The 24,669-nt window shown below is 44.8% G+C and overlaps 1 protein-coding gene across 1 annotated transcript; it reads left to right on the top strand.

Moving 5' to 3' along the window:
• Positions 1–1,030: 1,030 nt before the first annotated feature.
• nampt1 (nicotinamide phosphoribosyltransferase 1) lies at positions 1,031–22,564 on the top strand. The gene is made up of 11 exons (XM_060037978.1): positions 1,031–1,212; positions 6,177–6,333; positions 9,351–9,454; positions 11,459–11,587; positions 15,094–15,252; positions 15,781–15,917; positions 18,605–18,830; positions 19,555–19,674; positions 20,214–20,354; positions 21,789–21,923; positions 22,436–22,564. The coding sequence occupies exons 1-11, from the start codon at positions 1,159–1,161 to the stop codon at positions 22,547–22,549; spliced, it is 1,476 nt and encodes a 491-aa protein (XP_059893961.1). The 5' UTR covers positions 1,031–1,158; the 3' UTR covers positions 22,550–22,564.
• The last annotated feature ends 2,105 nt before the right edge of the window (positions 22,565–24,669 follow it).

Below are 24,669 nucleotides of genomic sequence, written 5' to 3'. Positions count from 1 at the left end.
GTTTTAGCTTCAAATTTTAGTTTCCGTTTTTATTTTTCAGCTCTAGAAAAGCGACCAAGATCCGGACCTCGTGACCTCATAGCAGGCTACGGGCGTGCTTATAACGATCACCAGGTGTCACCAAATTAGCCACTGCCTACGCTCACAAACGCATACACCGTGGATCTCTACGCCGGCTATTCCACACAGAAGTAAAATCCAACCCAAGTGCAGAAAACGGACAGCAAGTGGCCAACAAACCAGACTGAAGAGAAGAGGAAGAGGCGGAGAAGGAAGAGGAGGAGGAGGAAGAGGAAGAGGAGGCTTCAGCATATGGCCACATTTGAAGATCACAGAAGGCCAACGTCGGTCAACTTGGCGAATTTGGGATCATAAATTTGTCTTGCAAGAAATAAAAAATACAAAAAAAATCGTTCTTGCAGCATCAGACAAGGGCAAGAAAATGTTACTTGTTGCTGTAGTTTACAGATTTTTCCCACTTTTTTCTTGGAGGAAAAACATAAATGTTTTGTTATTACATGTAGTTATATTTTTCATTGCTATCTTCCATTGATGTTATTGCCCTTTACACTGTTATTCATACACATTTCCTTTAACAATATGATCAACAGCTAGTCTTTTCGTTTATGGGTCTCTTTTTTCCTCTCTATTTTTTCCACCTATTTTAAGCCTTTTGTAAAGCTCCGCCGATTTGTTCCCCTTTTGAAATATCTTGAGCAACATTTTCCCTGTTTTGAATTTTGGAGAGGGCCTTATTGTTGCCAGTGCAACTATTCACGAGTCACCCACGGCTACAGCCGAACACTGCCGAGTGAAGGCGGATACTGTCGTGACGACACCACCACATGGCACCGCCCCCTCTCCGCTCCACCCCACTGTCCGCTCCCGAGCTACGCTGCTACAAGCGTTGCCAGATCGGGCCCGATTTCCCCGTCCAATCTGGCAACACTGGCATCAGCGCGCTGCAGCCAGTGTTGCCAGATTGGCTGGGGAATAGGGCCCGATCTGGCAACACCTGGCTGCTACTCGGCTGCTAGAGTTCCCGGCGGCTTGCACACAGACATACACACGGCGCTCCACACAAACACACACACATACACACGGAGCTCCGCACACACAATACTGACAGCTGCGACTGACTCACAACCAAGGGGAAAGATGGAGCACAGAGACAGCGATTTCAACATACTGCTAGCGACCGACTCCTACAAGGTAACGTATCTGTGTTATGTTTCTACGTTTAAAGGGGGTTCGCTGTTGATTATAGGGTAAAACAAAAAAATATAAAAACACGCAGAGGGGGCGATTCCCCAGTATAATAGACCCGTCAAGGTGGTTTAATCAGCACCAAGGCCATCCCGCGGTTCTGTGGCATGTCCGATGGTTATCGCAAGGCCAAATGGGGAGGAGGAGGAGGCGGAGGAGAAGGATAGGGCAGGTCGAAACGGGGTACCAATTTCACCGAGAAAGCATCCTCCTCCAGATCCAGGATAAAGCGACCCTTACAGCCGCGACGAACACAAGGACGAACCCCATAAAACCCGCCTCGTAAAAGGAGGAAACGTTCGCGTTTTCCCTCCCCCGAGCTTTGTCCGCTGAGGCGCGTTGATGTGCAATAGGCGCTAGCTAGGTAGCTCGCTACTAGCCAGGGAGACCGAAACAGAAGATTATATGAAAGGTGGTGGGAAGCTAACGTTAGCCTGAAGGTTGCCAGATTGGAGGGGAAGTCTGGCCCAATCTGGCAACGCTGCTTGCAGCTAGCGAGCAGCCTAGTCTCTTCTGGATGATGTGATGAGCCGCACGTGAGCCTTCCCTTCCCTTCCCAGCCCAGGTTGCGCCAGCAGGTCGCATACCCGTTCGCGCACAACCTGCTGTGGCACCATGCGCAAATGCATCAATGGACACACAGGAATTTAACTTGGCATCCAGCACTTAACACACAGTTAGGCAGAGAGACAGACAGTAAAATTGGGGGGGGGGGGGGGGGGGGTCACTAGTCCGAAAACGAAATTAATGATTCGTCTGATTTGAGTTTCGGTTTCTTGTGACCCGCCCACCTGATCCAAATCGGGTCTTGCAGCGAATTGAAACGTAACGTTGTAGCGGTGTAATGTTATTATTATTATTTTGATATTTTGTTCACAGATGTTTTGAAGATGTATGTCAATTGTTATGCTTTGGTCGACGGGATGGAGGTTCCGGTGGACCTTGTTTTGTTCACCTTGCTTTTAGTTTCGTTTTTACAGATGTGTAATTTCCCTATTTTAACAAGACTTTGTTATTTGTGCCGGTAGGATAAGGGAATGGTTAATACCACGGCAGGAAATATGAGGTTACTGGTACAAATGAGAATGAAAAGCATCAAAGCAATGTAGTGGAAATAAAACGAAGCATTTTTTGTTAAAGAGACTGTAGAGAAGTCTTACTTTTTAAGTAAACACACTCAATGTGTAAAACAGAGCTTTACTTGATTTCAGAAGAACTGTTTTCTTAATAAGCTCTTTATACTATCAATGATTCTCATATAACATATCTATTTGAATGAAGCTAGTCTCTGATATGGTCCTGACTAGTTTAGTTCAGTCTATCTGCATATAACAGAGTATAAACTCTAGACCACAAATTGTTCTATACAATGATTACGTAGGTTTGAATCTATTATGGGTCATGTGGAGCAACATAAGCGCAATATGAACATCCAGATTTCAAAGTTTCTCACAGGGAAGGTTAATTACTTTTTTTAAACATCCCGTTCCTCCACTTTAGGCTACAACCTTTGCAGTCAATTCTTATTTCAGCATGGCCTTTCCCATGTCGTAGATGTGGGTAGGACGTCTCGGACTGTTGCATTTTAATCGAACATGATCCAGCTTCAAACTCTATTAAATGATTACAAGTACCATCCATCCTGTTCCCAACCAAGCTGTCATCCCAACGAGACGTGCACCACAAATGCATTACTCTAATTTTTTTTTATTTATTTTTTTTAATTATTATTTATTTAGTCTGTAAATAGAATTAGTAGCATTACGACTCGTCCATATCCTGGGGCGCATGTTTAGAACTCTGAATACATCATACTGTAACATGGTGGGCATACAAATTTACGAATTAAGCTGCTTGTTAAGTGTGTGTGTGTGTGTGTGTGTGTGTGTGTGTGTGTGTGTGTGTGTGTGTGTGTGTGTGTGTGTGTGTGTGTGTGTGTGTGTGTGTGTGTGTGTGTGTGTGTGTGTGTGTGTGTGTGTGTGTGTGTGTGTGTTAAACGCACCTCTACACAGAGTCTAAAGCTTTTGCTTTGATGTGGATCCCATTTCATGCCATTGAGTGTTTCCTGGACTTGCCCTCGTCAAATGGCTTAATATTTCCGTTCTGGTGTTCATTTATTATTCCTTTTTGTAACCGGATGACTCTTCTGTTGTGATTTAAGAAAATAAGATTGATAACCAGATAGTCCTACGCAGACTTAAGTGACCAACAAGCCGGTAAAGATGCAAACAAATTCTGACTGTTTTCTTAAGTCCCACTCCCAGGATCATGTTACTGTGAGTCGATGTGCTTTGTATCCATACAATGTAGGTGGGTGTGTGTGTGCATCTCAGTTCTTCTCTTTTTATATTCGGTCGGCCATTATGGGCTCTTAATGTTTGTTTGGGCTTTTGTTGTTGTTGCTGTCTACGCAATCGGCTACGTTGGCTGCTTTTGCGATGTACTCTGTATTCCCGCTGGTATAAAGTCGACAGTCAAACTGTTCTTTGAAGTTGAATCTCGAGCCAGCGTTTGCCATCTGAGCGAACAGCGATATTTATACTAAAATATCTCACATACTGCTTGGTATATGTTGCATTGTTCCAAAGTCGTATGAAGCAGGGTCACACGAAACTAAAATGTGTGCGAGTTAGTTTGTGTGGTGTCAGGCCCACGTGTCGTGTTGTTTATCTCCACACTATTTTGGGTTCTCTGGGGTTGAGGGGGAAGGACAGGGTCACAGAAACACTATTACAATGACATTTACCCTGCTATGCTAGCCCCTTCTCCTGCAGTAAGCCTCTCCAGTAGTGGCCAACATTAATGAGTTTAATTCAGTCCCTGACGTATCCATGGGAGACTCAGACATTGGTGGGCTAGCTGAACAATGAGCCTGCATTGTAAGTATTACACGCAAGTCAAGCATCACAACAATATGTTAACATGACAACGTCAGTGAACTACAAGTAATAAAGCCATTCAGTTAGAATTCCGGAGTTCCGAGTTTATTACGGGTAGCACTTGGATATCTTGACGTTTACTTTTCCGACCTGCTACAGTAGTTTGTGTGTTATGCTCTGGTCAACTTCCTTATTTGTTTGACATGTTCACAAATTTCCTCTTTTTTAGCACAACAAAAGAAACTGGGAGTTTCAGTTAGAAAAAACTCAAAATAAACACACTTTCCTTGGAGCTCTGAGTTAATACAGTAACGCCATTCATCCCGTTGGCCGTGTGTGTATATCAACATGAACTCTCTCGCTCGGAGTAGCCTGGATGTGTCCTGGCATGCATCGGTCCTCGGATGACTCAGCCATTCAAACCTAATTTGATTGCCCGTAACTTATGACTTTTATGCTGCTGTTATGCCTATCCATTTAGGGCTTACTACACCCTTTCTATGTTCCTTCCCAAGGTTTCTTCCCTCTGGGTTCTGGGGCAATTATTCCTTGGCCTTTAGAGGGCTTTGTGTTGGAGGATGTTGTTTAATGTCGTCCTGGAAAGCCCTTTGACTATCTGTTATGAATAAAGACATACATAAAATTGACTTGGACTTGACAAAGGATCCGGAAGATCTTTTAGGTTCCGGGGACATCGTGTGTGTTTGTGTGTGCGTGTGTGTTTGTTTGTGCGTGTGTGTGTGGGTGTGCGAGAGAGATTCGGAAACAGATGTTTGGCTTCTTGGGAACTCTTCCAGGAGTGTGAGCAGAGTCTGTTACAGGATTCTCATTTGTAAATGTCAGCAAAAATACGCAGTATTATCATTCCACTAAAACATGCTGTTCTTTAGCCATGGCGCACTGCTGTGTAGGGCTTGTATAATGTCCGTATCCTAATTTTAGACGCATTTTCACCAAGTCACCTGACAATCTCTCTTCCTGTTTGACCTCAGCAGCATCCAAGGTCTGTGGTCACATAACCAGATAGGATTCTTTGGAACTCGTCCGTTAGAGAGGGGGGGCTCCTCAAAATGTTCAATGTCAGAGTCAGGCTAGTGTAAGTCAAATGCCAACGTCCTCTTGATGGGGTTTGGTTGCATAGATAAAAAGCCATGAACTTTTAAGTGACCCAAATTCATGAGGTCGTATTTTTTACACTCAAGTCTACCTACCGACATGAAACTTTGTTTTTACAGACAATTCTTCTACTATAATGTTATTCTAAACAATCTACACACTGTGCAGATGTATCAATCAACTAACCAATGTGCATGTCATCTGTGGATGATAAATTGCAAATATAAAAATCACCCACATGTACACGCTCGTACACACCTTCTATGCTTCGGATCGTTTTCGAGTGTGGCAAACTTTTCAAAAGTAAAGCAATTACAAGATGTCAATGTTTATCAGGATCAAAGCTAAGCTAGGTTAGCTGTAGCCTGCAACTGAGGGGTTGCGCATGCAGCCCCGCTTGAAGTGGATCTTGTGTCTCTTTGACGCCTTTGATTTGATCGACATGTATGGGTCCGGGTTCTGAAATCATGTTGCTAGCTTTGCGTAGATGTCTCAGACACCCGGTTGATTGCTTTTTCCTGCAGTCCCCAAAGCATAGCCTAAGGGACTAAGAGTGAACTAGGGCGTGAAAGCGAAACTGCATCTCAGCCAACCTTAGGCATGCGGTTAAATGTCAATAAGATAATCTTAAGCACCCTTATCTGGATATCAGCCAGATGGGTGGCTGATAGCAATAATATTCTCGTTTATACGATCTTGTGATGCCTCCACTTCTGATATCATCATAGTTTCATCATATTGATTGTTCTTGTAATAACCAATCGCCCTTGCACCTGATATGGCCCATTAATGGTAGGTTTGGTGCAAATATGCAACCTTAAGTTGCTCATCCATGTGGACGACTTGTAGGTCTGACAGGGGGCTCGTCTGCACGCTGAATCCCCAGCCTCACCTCTGTGTGCCTTCGTCCCGCAGGTCACACATTACAAGCAGTACCCGCCCAACACCAGCAAAGTGTACTCCTACTTTGAGTGCCGGGAGACCAGAACGGAGCCCACAAAGAACCGGAAGGTCAAGTATGACAAGACGGTGTTCTACGGCCTCCAGTACATCCTCCACAAGTACCTCAAAGGTAAGATCGACAACTGTCATGTAGGGCTGCTCGATTATGGATAAAAATCATGGTCACGGTTATTTTGGTCAACGTTTGAACAATCATGAAATCATGATTGTTCAAACGATCATTTTTGAGTTTGATAACATGACGTATTTATTCAGCATGTCTCTCCCAAAAAACACTTTGTAACTGAGAACTTACAAGAAAATTCACAAAATGGTCGAAAAGAAAATGTTCAAATCTAAAGTAATGTACAGATATGTATCCAGCTGTTCTTTCCACTTTCTTTAATACATTTAATGAAAAAAAAATATATATATTATTTGAAAACTCGACTATATTAGTTTTGTGATTGTTTGACGCTAAAATCGAAACGCGATAAAAATGTGTTGGTTCGCCCAGCCCTTCTGTCATGCTATACCCCTGAAGATGTACGGTTAAGTTCTTTGCATGTAAAATCCCAAAGTTTTTTTGTAAGTTGTATTTGTTCAGGGGTAGATGAGTTTGCAGGGTCTTACACGTAAAATTCGCCACCATTGGCTGTAAACAAGTACCTTCCTAATTCAGATTGAGTACACTCTGCAGATTCCCCACAGCGTGCCTAAGAATTGTACTTCTATTCCAAATATACCCCCACAAGTTTTCCCGAGAATAGTGATGAACATTAATTAGCACTCCCCATAGATATGATGTCATTTTGATCCACACGATCTTCCCCGAGAACAGTAAGACGAGACTTAACAGATAAATACAGAGGAGAACAGAATGCATTTTGGGAGTTTGGAGTGGCTTTCCTTTCTTTAAAATGTCATCTTTTTTTAAATGTAAGATGGCAAGCAGTCGTTAGGGCATCACAGGAGAGCAAAGGAAGGAGAGAAAGAGAAACAGTTTGCATTGTGTCACTTAAGAGGATTTCATGGTGGAGAGGGGCAGGGGAGAAGTAGATTAAGGAATGGGAAGAAAAGGAGCAGAGAGCACGAGAAACAAAAGAACAGCTGCACTTCAGGCCAAAGCCCAGCTGGCAAGCAGGAATAAATAAGTAAGAAGTAAATTATAACGAAAATGTAGTGCCGTTTTATTCCACATACCTTTTCACATTGTTCTTAGAATTCTACTTACAGAGTGAATCTAAAAAATTCATTGCTCTTAAAATATTAAAGTTGATTTGTTAGTTACACACGTTTAGCCTTCACAAGTGTCGCAGATGAGTTTATGACCTTTGACAAAAAAAGCCCCTAAATATTCTGACTTACTTATTCTGACTAACCCTGGTCATATTCTAGTACTAAAGTCTGTTGAAATATGTAAGAGAAAGCTTTTGAGTTATGCTGTTCAATGACATGGTTGAATTAACTGAAACTTCGAGATAATAGCCAACTCTGTTCCCACATATCGTTTGAAACGTATCAAATGATGAAGATAATTTGTGACCATATTTCCACTTTAAAGCCAAAAACTCACTGCTTTGTCCCAGCATGACATGCACATTGCCTTTTGGACAAAGCCCCCATTTAGTGTACCCTAGCAATGAACGTTTCAAGTAGGTGTGTGCGTGCATGCATGCTTGCGTGTGTGGACAAAGATGCATGTGGTGCGCTGCTAATTTAATTACAGTGGCGGCAACAGTAGAATCTCATTCCAGCGTTCCTTGGCAGACAGTCTTTTGCGGAAGTGTGTAAATGTTTCTGACAAATGATGCTGCTGTTTGCGTTGATGAGCAGTCCTTGTTTGTTTTTAGTTTAGGTTTTTCGGTCAGTCTAAGTTCCTGCTCATCTCGTTCTTTCTCTCGCTGTATATTTAACCCATTCTTGCTGTCTGTCTGTCTGTCTGTCTGTCTGTCTGTCTGTCTGTCTGTCTGTCTGTCTGTCTGTCTGTAGTTGTGTGTGTCTGTCTGTCTGTAATTGTGTCTGTCTGTCTGTAGTTGTGTCTGTCTGTCTGTCTGTAGTTGTGTCTGTCTGTCTGTCTGTCTGTAGTTGTGTCTGTCTGTCTGTAGTTGTGTGTGTGTCTGTCTGTCTGTCTGTCTGTAGTTGTGTGTGTCTGTGTCTGTCTGTAGTTGTGTCTGTCTGTCTGTAGTTGTGTCTGTCTGTCTGTCAGTCTTCTACCTCCTGCCTTTACCATTTCACCTTCTTATACTCCCTCTCTCTTTACCTTTTTCTTTACTGTCACTCATTTAGGGCATTTAGCAGACACTATTATCCAAAGCGATTTAAAATAAGTTCATTTCTCAGAAGAAAGAGAAACAAAATATCTGTTGGAACTCTAAGGGTGTTCATAGAACCAAGTGCCAAGGACTAACATTTGTTAGGTTAAACCATTCCCCGTACACAAAAAAGATAGCTAGGATAAGGTGCTACACAATGCTAAGTACTGTTTTTAAGTGCAAGGACGTACAATAAGTACAATAAGTACGTACATTAAATGCCAGGACGTACAACTTACTTTAAGTGCGTAAGAGCACTCTCTGCTCTCTCAATCTGTCTCTCATTTACCTTAAAGGGGACCTATTATGCTTTTTTGACTTTTATGACCTATAAACGTTGTTATAATGATTGATAGTCATGTTTAACCATACTTAAGTGTCAAATAATGACGTACATGCATTTCGACGTATTCCCTGCTGACAGTCTGGGGTGGCTGTGCAGTGCGCTAAACACTCGGGACAACGTTTGCGATTCACTTGTTCACATTTCCGGGAAATCATCTACGTAGAGGCACTCCTGCCACGCCCCCATATGCCTGGTCAAATCTGCCCGCGTGGTGGAGCTCGACTGCCCTTCGCAGGTCTTCCGGAAGGTAACCAATCACAACGGAGTGGGGTTGGCAGGAGGGGGGGCGAGGGGGCGGAGAAGGACGAAACCGAGCGTTGACAGAGAATGCTGAAAGCGCCCAGATGAGAGGAAGAGTTTCCCGAAAATCTACATCGTTTTTTGTGCTGTGATTCGTGTCAGGTTACGCTACAGGAGTCATTAATAAGAAATCAGGACCAGAAAAGTAGTATAATAGGGTCTCTTTAATAAATGTTCCCCCTGCAGGGAAGGTGGTGACCCCTGAGAAGATCCAGGAGGCCAAAGAGGTCTACAGGGAACACTTCCAGGATGATGTCTTCAACGAGAAAGGCTGGAACTACATCCTGGAGGTAATCTATTTATCCATCAACTGATTGCCCTATTTAGACTCGGAACGATGACCATAATTCATATCTCGCTCAAGCTTTAGTAGAAACCTGAACTTTTAGATTTAGAAAAGAAGGCATCTTTTATTTTGCAAGCAATTCGTTGAGACGCACAGGTTTTGAATCATCGCTAATGGACTGGGAGCAGCTGGCGGAGAACGGTCCTGTGTGTATTTTAGTCAGTGATGAATTGATGCCCATGCTTATTTCTTTACGAGGATATCTTTTTACTTTCAAACCCCTAATGTAAATGAGCTTATGGACCTTACCTCGGGACGATATTAGGAACTTCATGTTTTATCACTCGATTGCAAATCACTGAAATAGGTTTGCAAAATCGACCTATAAGCCGCCCAGGGAAAATAAGCCCCTGCCACAGATTTGGTTCATAGCATCGGGATACATGCCACAGATTTTATTTCTATAAAGAGGTAATTCCTTCTCATTACTGACCCCTGTGGCCGCTAAGTGAACTGCAAGCTCTTTGAGCCTTTGAGTGCAATGTCCTGGGGTTGAAACGGTAATAATCATTATTATTGTGAGTTGTTAACACAAATAAATCCTTCAAAAGTTTGAAATGTAAAAAAATATTTGGCTTACAAGTCGTCCCTTCCGGTTAGAATATTATAATAGTCCGCCCAATGGCTGTCCTATACAATTGAGTGAGTCGAGCAAGGTCAAAAAATGTTAATCCCTTTTAATAATCAGCTGTTGATACTCTGTTGATCAACTAAGGTGAGTCATGTGAACAGACCAAAGTATTTGGAAACCAAACGTCTGGTTGCCGTGAAAGTTGCTTACAATTCAGTTCATTCATTCAATTAAAAACAATGGACGTTGCTACCATGCAGCAGACTTTGTGTTTCAAAAAAAACATCTTGCCATTGTTGTGCTTTGTGTAAACAAACACCCACACAAACGATTGCGTGCGTTTATGCAGGCAACTTATTAGATCGCCCTACTGCAAGCTGTAGGTAAGCCATCTTTCTATGAAGGTATTATTGTGGCAAAAGTCTTTAGCACCTGTAACTGCAGATTTTGTATGTGTATTCTAAACTCACAAATGTGTAACAGTACATTTGAAGTCGTAAATATTTTTTCTAACATTGTAAACACTAAATAGGGTCTACGAGTACACAAGTCTGTATTACAGGTGCACAAATCCTATCCTGTGCATCACAACTGCAAAGAGTCATGCAATTGACACTTTTGCTGCAATCATTGCAGCGCAGTTGGTGCAAAACACATTCGCACAGCCGTGTTTCATAATCGGAGAACATGCCCAAAATGTGGGCATTCGTAAACCCAAATGTGAACTAATGCATCAGAAGTTGAACGTCTGTGAAAAATTTCCTCTCAAATAAACTGATATAGAACGCTATGTTGATTCAGCCTTTTAATGAGCGAGCACAAGTCCATCGTTACAACTGCTTGAATCTGCTCCTGCAAGTCTCAGCTGTGGGTTTTTTTTGCAGATAGTTTTGCGACACTTCTAGGTGGTACATGTGTATTAAAAGTGATTTGTATCCGTATGCGGCAGAGCGTCCGTGGGCGGGACAAAATTGCAGCAGTAACCAATGAAAGTCAGATAGTTTGTGTGATAGTGAAAGTCAGATTGTTTTTGTGATAGTTTTGCGTGGGTGTTTCTGATGTAGCAATTGTGATGTGAACAGACACACACATACACTCACTTCTAATCCGACAGGACTTCCAAAATCAGTGTCTGGTTTAAGTTTAAGAAAAGAGTTCATGCACCGTCATGTTTCTGAGCCCGCAAGCAAGTAGAAATATCACACCGCAGTGTGGTAACCCAAAACGAGTGTACACTAAACAAATGTAGGACACTGACGTGTGTGTGTGTGTGTGTGTGTGTGTGTGTGTGTGTGTGTGTGTGTGTGTGTGTGTGTGTGTGTGTGTGTGTGTGTGTGTGTGTGTGTGTGTGTGTGTGTGTGTGTGTGTGTGTTCCAGAAATACGATGGCCACCTGCCCATCGAGATCAAGGCGGTACCAGAAGGCAGTGTGATCCCGCGGGGGAACGTCCTGTTCACCGTGGAGAGCACCGACCCCGAGTGCTACTGGCTCACCAACTGGGTGGAGGTAAGAGGTCTGCTGCAACAAAACAAGTACACCCAAACCACAATATAACGCGGCCGTATGGGCCCGCAGAGCCGCGACCTGGGGGCGTCTTAAAACACGATTTCACTCTCTGTCTTTTAGCTGTTATCAAAGGTGACATATTATACCGGCAGGTATGAGTGTGATCAGCAGTTACAAGCTGTTTTGAAAATCCGCCTCTTCTGTACATCACAAGTGGGCATGTCCACCTAGATGTGTGACGGATAGATGAGCGACGTTCGCTACACACCACTGGGTAGGCTGGTAAGACTGACCTATCCAGCAACCATCTAGGTGGACGCGTCCACTTGTGATGTCAGAAGAGGCAGGTTTGGAAAAAGGAAGAAGTTGACTTATGAGGCTCATCAGCTCGGTGGAGATTTGCGAAGAGCCGAGAATCACTCAAGAAACCGTAGAGCAGACTTTGAATCAGAGAGGTTTTTAAAAAAGGTTTTATGGGCTGGTACCAGGCTACAAAACAAACACTTGTATGATGCAATGCGCTTTACAGCTATACCGGAAATTTACTGCTGGCCTCAGTGACATCATTGGTTTATTGAGCGTTTATTTAACGTTTTATCTAAAGCAACTTACTGCAGATATTGGGGTTCAACCCCACAACCTTTTGGGTGGGAACCCCCTAACTGTCTCTCCTTCCCACTTATCCCCATTGGCTTTGGAAGCTTAAGAATCCGTTGTTTATTGTTTCAGTAGTTTTAAAGATGAACTATTTTTAAAACAACTTAAAAATACAACTACCGTAATTTTCGGACTATAAGCCGTGCCTTTTTTTCCCATTTTTCGATTCTGCGGTTTATACAACGGTGCGGCTAATCTTAGAATTGTATTGCTAACGGCCACTAGGAGCCTCCTAAATCTATGGATTTTAGGATTTTAAACCACCAACTTTAACTCTATGGGCTCTATGACCGGTCCGCACCCCCCCACCTTTAAGCAGCGGGCTCCAGCGCGGCTTATATATGTACACATCATTCGATTTAGCTGCTGCGGCTTATACTCCGGTGCGCCGTATAGTGCGGAAAATACGGTACTACTACTTTACAACTACAAATATCACTCTGCACAGCAACACTCTGATCACTATAGATGTTGTTCACAAAGATTCTTTATTTTATTCCTTGCAAACTCATTTAGGAGAGCTGATCTGTTAAAACACTCACTCCTCACTCTTCTACTGTAAAGTATTTAGAAAGAAGACAAGCTCGAGTTAACTGGATTACTTGAAATGTTCCCCCGTGTCCCCATAGCAACGGGGATGTGGTCAACTATTACATCGGTTAGTCTGCCCTCCCATTCGTTATTTCTTGTCGGTGTGTCAATGCGTCTCCCTTTTTGAATATCTCTTATCTCTTATGAAAGGAAAACTAGTTCTATCTGCGCTTGAAGTAGACGGGTCAGAGACTCGAGGTTAATAAAAAGGGCTTGTGAGAGAAAACCAATGCATAGGGGAAATGTCCTTTGGAAACGCATGATTTATATTAATGAATGCAACTTCTCTCTGCCTCGCGTCCACCTTTCTTAAACGGAAAGTTGCCCCATCCCTCTCAAGGAAGCCACCAGTCCTGCATTCTTGTTTTTCTCCTTCTTTCTCACTCGTCCTCACTTGACTGATGAACACAATGAATGCTTCTGCTCCCTCGATAATACATTCTGTGGGTTGCACTTCCCTGTATTGAGTGGTTTATTCCGAGTCTATCTGACTGTAAGCATCTTTCTCCACCTAATGCAAATGATATAAAAAGTCCCTGAAGCAATTGTGATTCAGCCTTTGTATGTATATTTATTTTCTATTACATTTGTTATTTCATACAAGTGTTTGTTGCAGAATATTGGCAAAGTGTACCTCGAAGTAATGCTGTTCAAGAGGCAAAATTGAAGTTTGTGTTTTGTATTGAAACCAAGTTTATTGTCCGCGATACCGCAAGATCCGACATCTCACCGCCTACCAAACAAACGGGGATTTCCAAATAAAAAGAGCAGTTAACAGACTCCACCCCACATGAAGTCTGTTAGACTTAAATTCCTCTACCGGGGTTATCTCATGGGCCTGTGCAAGAGGGCTCAGATCAAGGGTAACACGCACACACAAACGCACACCCAGATTGGCTGTATAAGACATAGGTCATGGATATATTTACACACACACACACACACACACACACACACACACACACACACACACACACACACACACACACACACACACACAGCTTTAAAAGACATAGGTCATGGATATATTTACACACACTTTCCTTGTGACGGATTTAAAATTAGAATGCTCTGTGTCCTTGGCCCGCACGTACACTGCATCATTGGGTTAAACCTTTTTATCCCTCTCTATCTCTGTGATACTCTTGAGTGTGGCTCTCTCTGTTGTCTTTCTTTCTTCGATACTACTTTCACACATACTTTCATTATTTCGCTCTTTTCGTCTCTCTCTTTCGTTTTTGTTTTCTGCCTTCTTATCTCTCGTCCCTGTGTTGCCCATCCTCCAGTTTGGTGGGTGTGCGTGTTCGTGTGCGTGTGTGTGTGTCCATTCACTATCCTCAGTCCGACATTGCTAGATTGTGCGCTGCGTATTCCCGGTAAAAATGTCAAGGCCCCATAACGCAGACGTCGTTTGTCCACAGTTCAGACAAAGAAATGTCCAAACCAAGTGTTTACAAAAGAATGAAGAGATAGTGGAATCAGAAACTGGGTTGTTAGCATCGCTGCGGCGTAAAGCAGTCTGTAGATATCGAAACGCCAGGAGTTGTAAGCTGGTGACACACCAGCTGATCCAAACGAAAAGCAAACTTCACGTATTGAGAAATATACTTGGGTATGATAAGGCTGGTGGGAAACGGAATTTAATTTCCACTTACATTTCTATTGTTCCCCTTACCCATAACGTCCTACACATCCTTCCTTTTTTAAAGTAGGAGTGCTCTGGACGGGAAATAAAGCTTCTGAAATAGTTTTAATAAACGTAGGCATCCATTGCTGTTCCTTCTCCATTCCAAACCCTGGAACCGGAGCATACTTTGAAGCGGAGTGGCTTGGGCGAAAACCCGAAAGGGTTTTATGTTCTCAACATTGCAGGGTATGGTACCGTTGCTTGATCTTTGGCTGCCGCAAACAAGTCTGATTTGTCAGTGTTGTGATCGCCGTGTTTGAAAAGCGGGGAAGACGTGTTAATACCCTAAGTAATTTCCAAAACGGCACTGCGATTTGAAAAGGTAACTAACCTGTTCACACAAATGCATCTTCTCAGCCGTGGTATAAATCAATCTCGTAGTAAAGCTTTGATCTCAGCTGGACAGAAGAGTGAGAACTTTAATGGGTCACTTTTGACGGTCCTTACAAATATCCTTGCGTCATCTAACCAATCATTGACCCTTTTGCTCTCTTCAGAAATCAGAAAGTGTGAGATCCTGTCCATTAACCCCCCTCTCTCCCTCCTCCTCCTCCTCCTCCATCCTCTCCAGACGATCCTGGTCCAGATCTGGTACCCCATCACCGTGGCGACCAACTCCAGGGAGCAGAAGAAGATCCTGGCCAAGTTCCTCCTGGAGACCTCTGGCAACCTGACGGGCCTGGAGCTGAAGCTGCACGACTTTGGATACCGGGGCGTCTCCTCCCAGGAGGTACGGCCGAGCCCGACCAGCCTGAGAACCTCCACAATCTAACTCACTCGCCTGGAGCGCACCTTGTCCTTTTCTTCCCCGTCTGAGGATGAATAACGTGCATCGTAATCGTATCTTGGGGTGAAAGTATGGGCTTCTGTGTGTCTGTTTTGTCTGCCTGTCCATTTTTTTTTCTATTAGCCGGGTTTGTCTGCCCCTTTGTTGCTTTGTTGACTGTCTGGCTCTGCGTCTTCATTTTTGTGCCTGTGCCTTTTGTGTTCTGTCTCGCCTCGTCTGTACATCTGTTTTTAGTATTTATTCATCCATATCTATGGAAGGGAAAACTTTGTAATATTGGCTTTGAGGGAGACTGTCTTCAGACTAGGTGATGGAAATGGAAACGGTGGATCCACAAACAGACACATCATCGACGAACAAAGAAAATAAATGCGTGCTGCTTTGTGACTTCTGACCGTACTTCTGAATCATCTCTTCGATGTAATAAACATCGCCCCGTTCTCTTTCTATCCCCCCCCCTCCCCCCTCCAGACGGCCGGGATCGGAGCCTCCGCCCACCTGGTCAACTTCAAGGGCACCGACACCGTGGCTGGCATCGGGGTCATCAAGAAGTACTACGGGACCAAGGACCCCGTGCCCGGCTTCTCCGTGCCCGCCGCGGAGCACAGGTACGCCGCGGTCGGACCCCGTGGACGACTGAAGTCTGAATTGGTCTTCCATCCCAGCAGCTCTGTTTACAAACATCACAGACAAGACTTGCGGGACAGGACATTAAAAACCGGACAACAAAACAGGACCCACGGTTAAAATAAAAATACTCACACTCATCATAACATTACGGCAACAGACGATGACATTTAAGGCCCATCAGTGTTCATTCGGTCTGGGCCATACCCCCGCCCATATATGCGTCAAAGGGGCATTATTATGCCACCAGATGTGAGGGTGATCAGCTGTGACAAGCTGTTTGAAAACCTGCTTTTTTCCTGTGTGTAGTTCCATCGCAAGTTCAGATTTTCCGTTTTCACTCACACTTGGTTTTCACTGCATGAAATCACCACCTTTTTTTAATTTTCACCTTTCGGTTCGTCTTAGTACTAAGCATGACGTCGAATCGCTATATCCAGATTTCCGGAGCACACCTCGCACAATTCTTCCCGCACCTGCACAGACGCATCCTTTAGCAGTTGGTCGGTCGTGTATGTTTTAAAACCTGCCAAGGTATTGGAGGAAAGCCTGTCTTATTGTGTCCTTTGAGGATAGACAGACGTTTTCTTTTGATATTTCTTCGTTCTTCTTTCTTTTACCTCCTTCTTGCATGCGCACGTTAATCCTCTTCGCATCCTGAGATGCAATGCACACGAATGCTACCATGCTACATGTCAACCTGTCAACAACTAAATGTTGACGTGCAAATGGGCTATGTTAACAGGCTATGTTTTCACACTAACAGCCCATGTAAACATGCCAACAGAGTATGTTATCAGGCAAACAAGCCTATGTTCTAATTGCTTAAAGGCTATATTAACATGCTAGCAGGCTATGTTTACATGCTAACATGCTATGATGACATGCTAACAGGATACGTGCTCACACGCTATGTCGGCGTGCTGACAGGCCAGACGCTACTATGCCGAGGCGCTGCTCGGGTAACCCCAGGTTTATGTCTGCAGGGATGGCGTTCGCCATGGCGATCATTGCATAAGCGGTCCCCTGTTTGTTTGGCACGGGGCCGCTGGGGAGCTGGCCCTCAGTGAAATTCCACTTGGTGGGGTGGGGTAGGGGGGGGGGCGGAGGAGCTGAACGGAGGGTTTTGTTTGTTTTGCGGGAGATGCCGACCCACGCAGGCCTGTCGAAGCTCGTTAATACCTCCAGACCCATAGCAACCAGACCCATAGCAACACCCGGCCAATCTCACCCGCGGAAGATTTTGGAACTTGTCCGTTTCCGTGTATGTGTATTGGACGCCGGAAGGTCATTTTGTGTCGTTTCAAATTAGAACGTTGTGTCAGTGGATCCTTCATATCCGTTTTTAATTCCATATAAAATGTGAAAGTTAAGTGGAAGCATTTACGAAACCTATCCCTGCTTCTGGCTTACCGTAAAGAGGTACGGCGTTCACTGGCACGCATCGGGCCCTTCTGTTTGGCGGTCCATTAGGATAATGAGCCCCATGAACCCATCCGCGGCCTCGTAAACCCATCAGGGGCAGACTTGCGTCTCGTCCCGGCAGCTGCGGAGACGTGAGGCTGCGTGGCAACCCGAGCATTCCTCCTCTCTGCTGGGCGTACAGGTCGGACGGAGCACGGAGGAAACATCATCCACTTATTGAGCACGTGTCACCCAGAGACAAACAACACAATCGCTCAGTGCATTATCGAGTGCCATGCGGATGCAGGCGATTCTCTTTTGTGTGTACGGGTGTCTGGGTTTCTTTGCGTCTTTGTGTTTCTATGTGCACTGATCTGGTTGTGTGAGGACTGATTGCAGGTCTCCAGTGCCAGTTTGTGTAGATAGTGAAGTGCTAGGGTGCTAGGGCGAAAGGTCCCAGGTTCGATACCCAATGCCCTCAGGTAAACCTTTGTGGGTCTTTTGAGGAAGACGAAGATCACACACCTGTTCCATAGCGACACACGTCTGAATTGACTGTGTGTGTGCTGAATGACTAGATTGTTTCAATATAATTAAGTGTATGCGTCTAGGAAATGACCAGGTACCGAACTGGTTTTGGATACGCAAATGCAGGCAATGGAAACCAACTGGGGGTTGCTCTTGCTGGATTTACCTAGGATTTACATAGAATTTATGTTGATTTGTATCTGACTACTTACAGCTTATATAATAATGTAGAGTTCTATGTTGAATACCACTGTGTTAAAATCCTTATGTCATACATTTCACTGTCTCTGCCCATAATTAGCGAGTCAGCCTAACCCATCAAGAAATTCTAGATTTTATCGGAAGCCATGCAACCAGGAAGTTCAGTGGAATTAGAAGTTTGCTGGAATCTGCACTTTCCAAATACTCTTCTGTGCCTTTGCTCATTAATGGAAAACCTGAACGATATCGCCCTCTTCTGGACGTCCTGTGTTATTGCCTGTTATTCTCTATCACTGGTGATGCATCACCTATTCTGTTACTAATATACTCTGGCTTTTGGGTTTTCATTTTAATAAGTAACTTTTAGTTTCCCTTAACAGTTTTTTCTACTTGCATATTTTAGACTGTTAGACCCTAGTTGACATTGCTTACCAAATGCTCCTCTATTCCATTGAAGCTGCATATGTTTCAAATTAAAAGCGCTGTGTTAAATCGTTCAAAATAAGAGCGTGTTCTATTTATTTATTTTTCCCAGCACCATCACAGCATGGGGCAAGGACCACGAGAAGGACGCCTTCGAGCACATCATCAAGCAGTTCCCCAACGTTCCCGTGTCCATCGTGAGCGACAGCTACGACATCTACAACGCCTGCGAGAAGATCTGGGGCGAGGACCTGAGGAGCCTGATCGTGTCCCGCAGCGCCGACGCTCCCCTGGTGGTCCGGCCCGACTCAGGAGACCCCCTGGACACCGTCCTGAAGGTGCCGTGCATTTCTTTTTTGTCTCCCGCTTTTATTTTGAAAAGCCCTCCCCGGGGGCTGCACTCACTTGCGTGTGACTTTTTTTTTTTTTTGTAAAAATAAATAAATAGTATCTATGCTTTTATTTTGAAAAGCCGTCCTCGAGGGGGGGGGGGGGGGGGTTGCACCACGACGTTGCTGGTGACTTTAGTTTTGCAATCTATGCTTTTATTTTGAAAAGCTGTCCTTGTGGCCTTCCCCTCGACAATTTGATTCACTCATGGGTTGGACGCTGTTATGTCGAAGTGAATTGAATCACGCAGGTGCCCTGGAGGAGAAAATTAAACTGAGCTAAAAATATCTCCTTTCCTGGAACACACACAGTTCTGGAGATCGTGACTCTGGGGCGTGTCAAGCATCGCTTCCTGTGCAACCGCGGTATGCGGCGTCGGTTCGCAGTGCTCAATGATGTGGGCTATGTAGATAAACTATCCCTTGGTTTACATAGTAATTTAGGATCTTATCCTGTCTCAAACACGCTTTTATTTTGAAAGGACTATCTTATCTAGGAATGTACAAAGTTGAAAATCCCCACATAGTTTCCTTTGTATACTCTTACTCCTTGTACAACCAATATGATACCATAAATACCATAATATGACACAATGGATCGTATCAGTGTTTATAAGCAGCATATTAACTTTAAAAGTAGTATTAAAAGCGAGTTGCGCTTTTATTCCTTCAGGTCCTGGAGATCCTTGGTAAGAAGTTTCCCCCGACGGAGAACACCCTGGGCTACAGGGTCCTGCCCCCCTACATCAGAGTGATCCAGGGGGACGGAGTGGACATCAACACCCTGCAAGAGGTAGAGAGACACACACACACACACACTGACACACTGACACACTGACACACGCTGGAGTGCAAGAGGTAGACACACACACACACACACACACACACACACTGACTGACTGACTGACTGACTGACTGACTGACTGACTGACTGACTGACTGACTGACTGACTGACTGACTGACTGACTGACTGACTGACTGACTGACTGACTGGAGTGCAAGAGCACTTTGAGCAAACGCGCCTGTGATAATCTGTTGGTTTAAACAGTTAAAGTTAATATAAAAGTCAATAAAATGAATATAACATATAAAAAAAAATGAACGCTACTTCTGGAATATTCTCCGCCAACACCTAAATAAGAAGATATAATAAAAAGGAACAAAGGACAAACGTAGAATTATGTCACCATCCATATGTAAATCAATATATGTAATCTTTCAGAAAGGCACATGCTTCTCCTAACAAACACAGTGTTAAGCGTTTAAAGACGGTCGTAGACCATCTCCCATCACAACGTCAACCCTCCCCTCTGCCCCCCCCCCCCCCCCAGATCGTGGAGGGTCTGAAGGAGCAGAAGTGGTCCATCGAGAACATCTCCTTCGGCTCTGGGGGCGCCCTGCTGCAGAAGCTGACCCGCGACCTGCTCAACTGCTCCTTCAAGTGCAGCTACGTGGTGACCAACGGACTGGGGGTGAGCGGTCGCGAGCACCAGACCGCCGCCTCAGAACCACGCCGGTGTGGTGGCGCACGAAACCCGGCTTATCCTTTAGCTCATCGGTTTAGTTGACGGGGACCGTGTGCAGAACAGGTTCTATACCGGAGTTGGCTGAAAAGCTCATTTGCATCTGTGGTCCCCTTAGCGTGGGGTTTATGGTCCCAGTGGTTGTTGTTGTCTGACTCCCAGTTGAAAGGGTCTGGGTTTGAAACTGGGATGTCTGCGGTCTAACAGGAGGCCTCCTTGAGCAAGAGGACCTGTCCCGTCCTTGATCAAAGCCGCTTCTAAATGTACCTTCACGTAGGGCTGCTCGATTATGGGAAAAATCATAATCACGATTATTTTGGTCAATATTGATATCACGATTATTCAAACGATTATTTTTGAGTTTGAAAACATGCATTTATTGATACAATCAATTATGACATAGAAACACGTATATTATAAGTATCCAAAATAAAACCTTTTTCGTGTGTAAGTGTACTGTCTGCCACAACATTCTGAATCTAACATTTGATTTTTATAAAACATTTCATGAATACAATATATTAAGACAATCAAATATCACAGAAACACGTATAAGTATCCAAAATTAACTTAACCTATTTAATGTCTAGAGAACAACGGTCCCAGCATTTCTCCATAGCAAAGTTAAAAGTCACAAAGCCATAACAAACACATGGCTAATAAAAATCATATTGTTGTTAAACAGAAATACATATACAAGATGTACTTGGCAGTTCTGCCTTAAAGAACTCTTAGTTAAAGTCTGCTATAGGAGCTTGTTATCGTTCATCAAACTGTAACGTTACTGAAACTTTAGATTCCACGCGGTAGGTCTACTCCAACATGTCTGTCAACAGTCGATGCTGCTGATTGGCGGTTCACTGGCATGTCCCGCCTCCTGCCAACGGCATACTTCCTGATGCAGCACGCCTGTTAGATTGTACTCTCTCTCGCCGCGTTGAATGCTTTCGCATGCGCGTCTCTTTCATAAACTTTCATAAACTCTCTAGGGCTACTTTAAAATGGAAAATGTCAAATTAATCGTTTCAACTCGATTATACGAGTTTGGAGATCGTTTGACCCCAAAATTGATATCGCGATCGAAATTCGATTAATTGCACAGCCCTACCTTCACGTTTGTTGTTGTATTTCAGTCTTGTTGGTTTTTGAAAGCGTCTGCCGGATAGTAGTACCGTGCGCTATTTCGCCGTATAATAGACTGTGGGCGTGTGTGTGTGTGGGTGTCGGTTGCTTTAAGCGTTTAAGCGTCCAATCAGACTTAAACCAGCCGTCATCCACACACACGCGCCCACAGAGGCTTTCTTAATTTATTGAGGGGCGATACACGCGTACGTTACCGTGGTCGCCGCTCGGAGGCGTGACTGCTGTTCTCCGCGGCCGCAGGTGAACGTGTTCAAGGACCCGGTGGCCGACCCCAACAAGAGGTCAAAGAAGGGGCGTCTGTCCCTGCACCGCACCCACAGCGGGCACTTCGTCACCCTGGAGGAGGGCAAGGGGGACCTGGAGGAGTACGGAGTGGTGAGTCGGGAGTGACGCACACACGTGCATGTACACACACACGCAGACAGGCAGACAGACAAACACATGTTTGGATACACGCAGGCACACACGCAGGCACGTATGTATAGACAAACACTCACACACTCGCGCGAAGACACCGGCACACACACACATATAGACACACACACACGCACGCGCGCGCGCGCATACGCGAGTGCGCAGACAGACAGGCAGACGCACGCAGGCAAACACATGTATAGACACACACAGACATGCACACACACACACACACAGGCAGACACAGAGACACACACACGTATAGACCCACACACACACACACACACGCAAAGGCACGCACACTTTCTGCTTACAGCTTACATTGACGTCGTCGTGTCAAAGTATCAAAGAAACGTCTGAGATGCTTGACCCTCCGTCCCCTCCCTTCCTCGCCCACCTTTCACTCGCCTCTCGTCTCTTCTCGTCGCCGCGACGCCTGACCTCTGACCTCTGACCTCTCCTCCCCCCTCCAGGACCTCCTGCACACGGTGTTCCAGAACGGCAAGATCGTGAAGACGTACACGTTCGACGACGTCAGAGACAATGCCAAGCTCAAAGACACAGAGAAGGAGGAGCTTCTCAAATAAGCCCCCCCCCCCCCCTTCCTTACATAACCACCCCCCCCGCCAAACCCCACCCCACGCAGAACACCCCCCCCCCCCCCCCTCCCCCCCATTCCTCACCTCCTTGGCCTCCACTGTCACCCAGCGTGCGGAGGTAGGGTGCACTGATGTTGATGGCCCCTACGACCCCCCCCCCCACCACGACCCCCTGACCCCCCAGGTGAGACATATGAGAGAGAGAGAGAGAGAGAGAGAGAGAGAGAGAGAGAATTCAGATGTTGACCACGTCGGTCGACCACACCTCTTTTCCCCACCTAGCAGCTTCACTATTCCCACCCCCCCCCCCCCCCCCCCCCCCCCCCCCTCGCCAAACCGATTGGCCCTCGTCTTCTTCAGCTTCCTTCCAGCGATCTGTGTAAACTCCTGTCCCATGTTTGTCTTTTTGTTGTTCATTTGGTTGCTTGGTCACTGACGACCAGGCTTTAGAGAGGGGGAGAGTGAGAGAGAGTGGGAGGTAGAGAGAGAGAGAGGGAGAGAGGGGGAGGGAGGGAGAGAGAGTGGGAGGGAGGGAGGGAGAGAGAGAGACGACAGAAGATGTGAGCTGGAGAGAAAGTGAAAGTGATGCTAATCCACATCCAACCATATCAATGACATGTCCTTACCCCCCTCCCTCCCCCCATATATGGTGATACAGAGCTGTGGAAAACCTATCTATGTTTAAATACTGTTTAAAGTCAACTTTGTCTTTTCATGTGAAGGAGGGAAATAATGCGTATGTTTTTTGATTGGTTGCACTGATTAGGTGTGTCAGCGCTTAAGTCCTGCACTACTGGAGTTTTGGGGTCTGGCCCCCGTATAAAGAAGATTAGTCAATGTGATGATGTGTTTGTATGCATTTTATTTGCATTTTTTGTAATATTTTAACTTTGTACTACACACTGATTTCTTTCCCACTGATCTGTTTTCCCATTCGATCCTTGCAGCTTAAATTGTGTCTCACCAAAAGAAGTGCTTCTTTCATTATTATACAGGTCTAATTAATATACTCTGCGGAGTCTGCATGAGCGAAATACACTTATTAATCGTAACTAGCAACCAACAAAATTTGATTGGTGTTTTCCAAGAGTGTAAATTAGTCGTTCTCCTTGCTTCTAGAATTAGAACTGCTTTTCCCAGAATGCACTGTTTGAACATACACTGACGATGGTGCCCTCCCTCAATTCCGGTCGATATAGTTCGGACTAATGCACTTTGTTTTTGCTGGTTTGATGAGAAGACCTTTGGCCACCAGAAGTCGTTCAGATATCTTTTTTCAGGAATCAATTGGGGCGAAGTTTCCTTTTTAGTGGATTTGAACTGAGTTGTCCAACATTTTTCAAAAATTGGTATGTAGAGTTATTAAGGAATGATTCCAGGAATATAAGGCTTCTTACAGCAGTAAAAGTCCCCTTCATAACAAATTCCACATCTAAACCACAAAATGTTCACAGTAAAACAATACGTAGATCGGACAATGACTATTCCTCTAATCCCCCTGGATAGGCGTGTGCGATGTTAAATGTTCCTCCAGTGATTGACTATGTGAGCGTGTGCATGGACTGCTGTAAGCGCACCGACGTTTTCTTCCTTTTCAAAGTGAGTCAGTTATTTTTATGCAAATCTGTTTTCTGAGTGGGGAGGTGGGGGGGGGGGGGGGGGGGGGGGACAGCTAGGGAATTTAAAATCACTCTTCCTTTAAGTTGCTTGGCTTTTTGTTGTGATTGGACGGCTGTAGGAATGCTAACACCGTTGCTACGGGCTCAGTAGAGGAATTTTAACATCAGTCACAACAGACAGAGGATAAATACATACTTTAAGGTTGAAGAGAAGCGGGTCTTTCAGATTTGTCTATCAATTCAACATTGTCCTTTGTATCACTGCTTTAATGCCCCCTCCCCCAGACAAGCAGGAAACACTTCCCCAAGAGATGATTCTGGAAAGTTGGAACGTACCAATTGGGTGTTGAAGGGGTGGTGTACGTTTAACTGAACTACCACTTCCCAACAGCTCTTAAAGCCCGGGTACGAATCCCGTCCCAGAGTCCTGTGTGTGGGTGACATCTGTTCGTATCCTCCTTTCTTCTCCATGGGCGATGAGATAGAATA

Source organism: Gadus macrocephalus, chromosome 19, assembly GCF_031168955.1.
Source record: "Gadus macrocephalus chromosome 19, ASM3116895v1".
NCBI lineage: Eukaryota > Metazoa > Chordata > Actinopteri > Gadiformes > Gadidae > Gadus > Gadus macrocephalus.
This window is presented reverse-complemented; position numbering and strand designations above follow the sequence as displayed.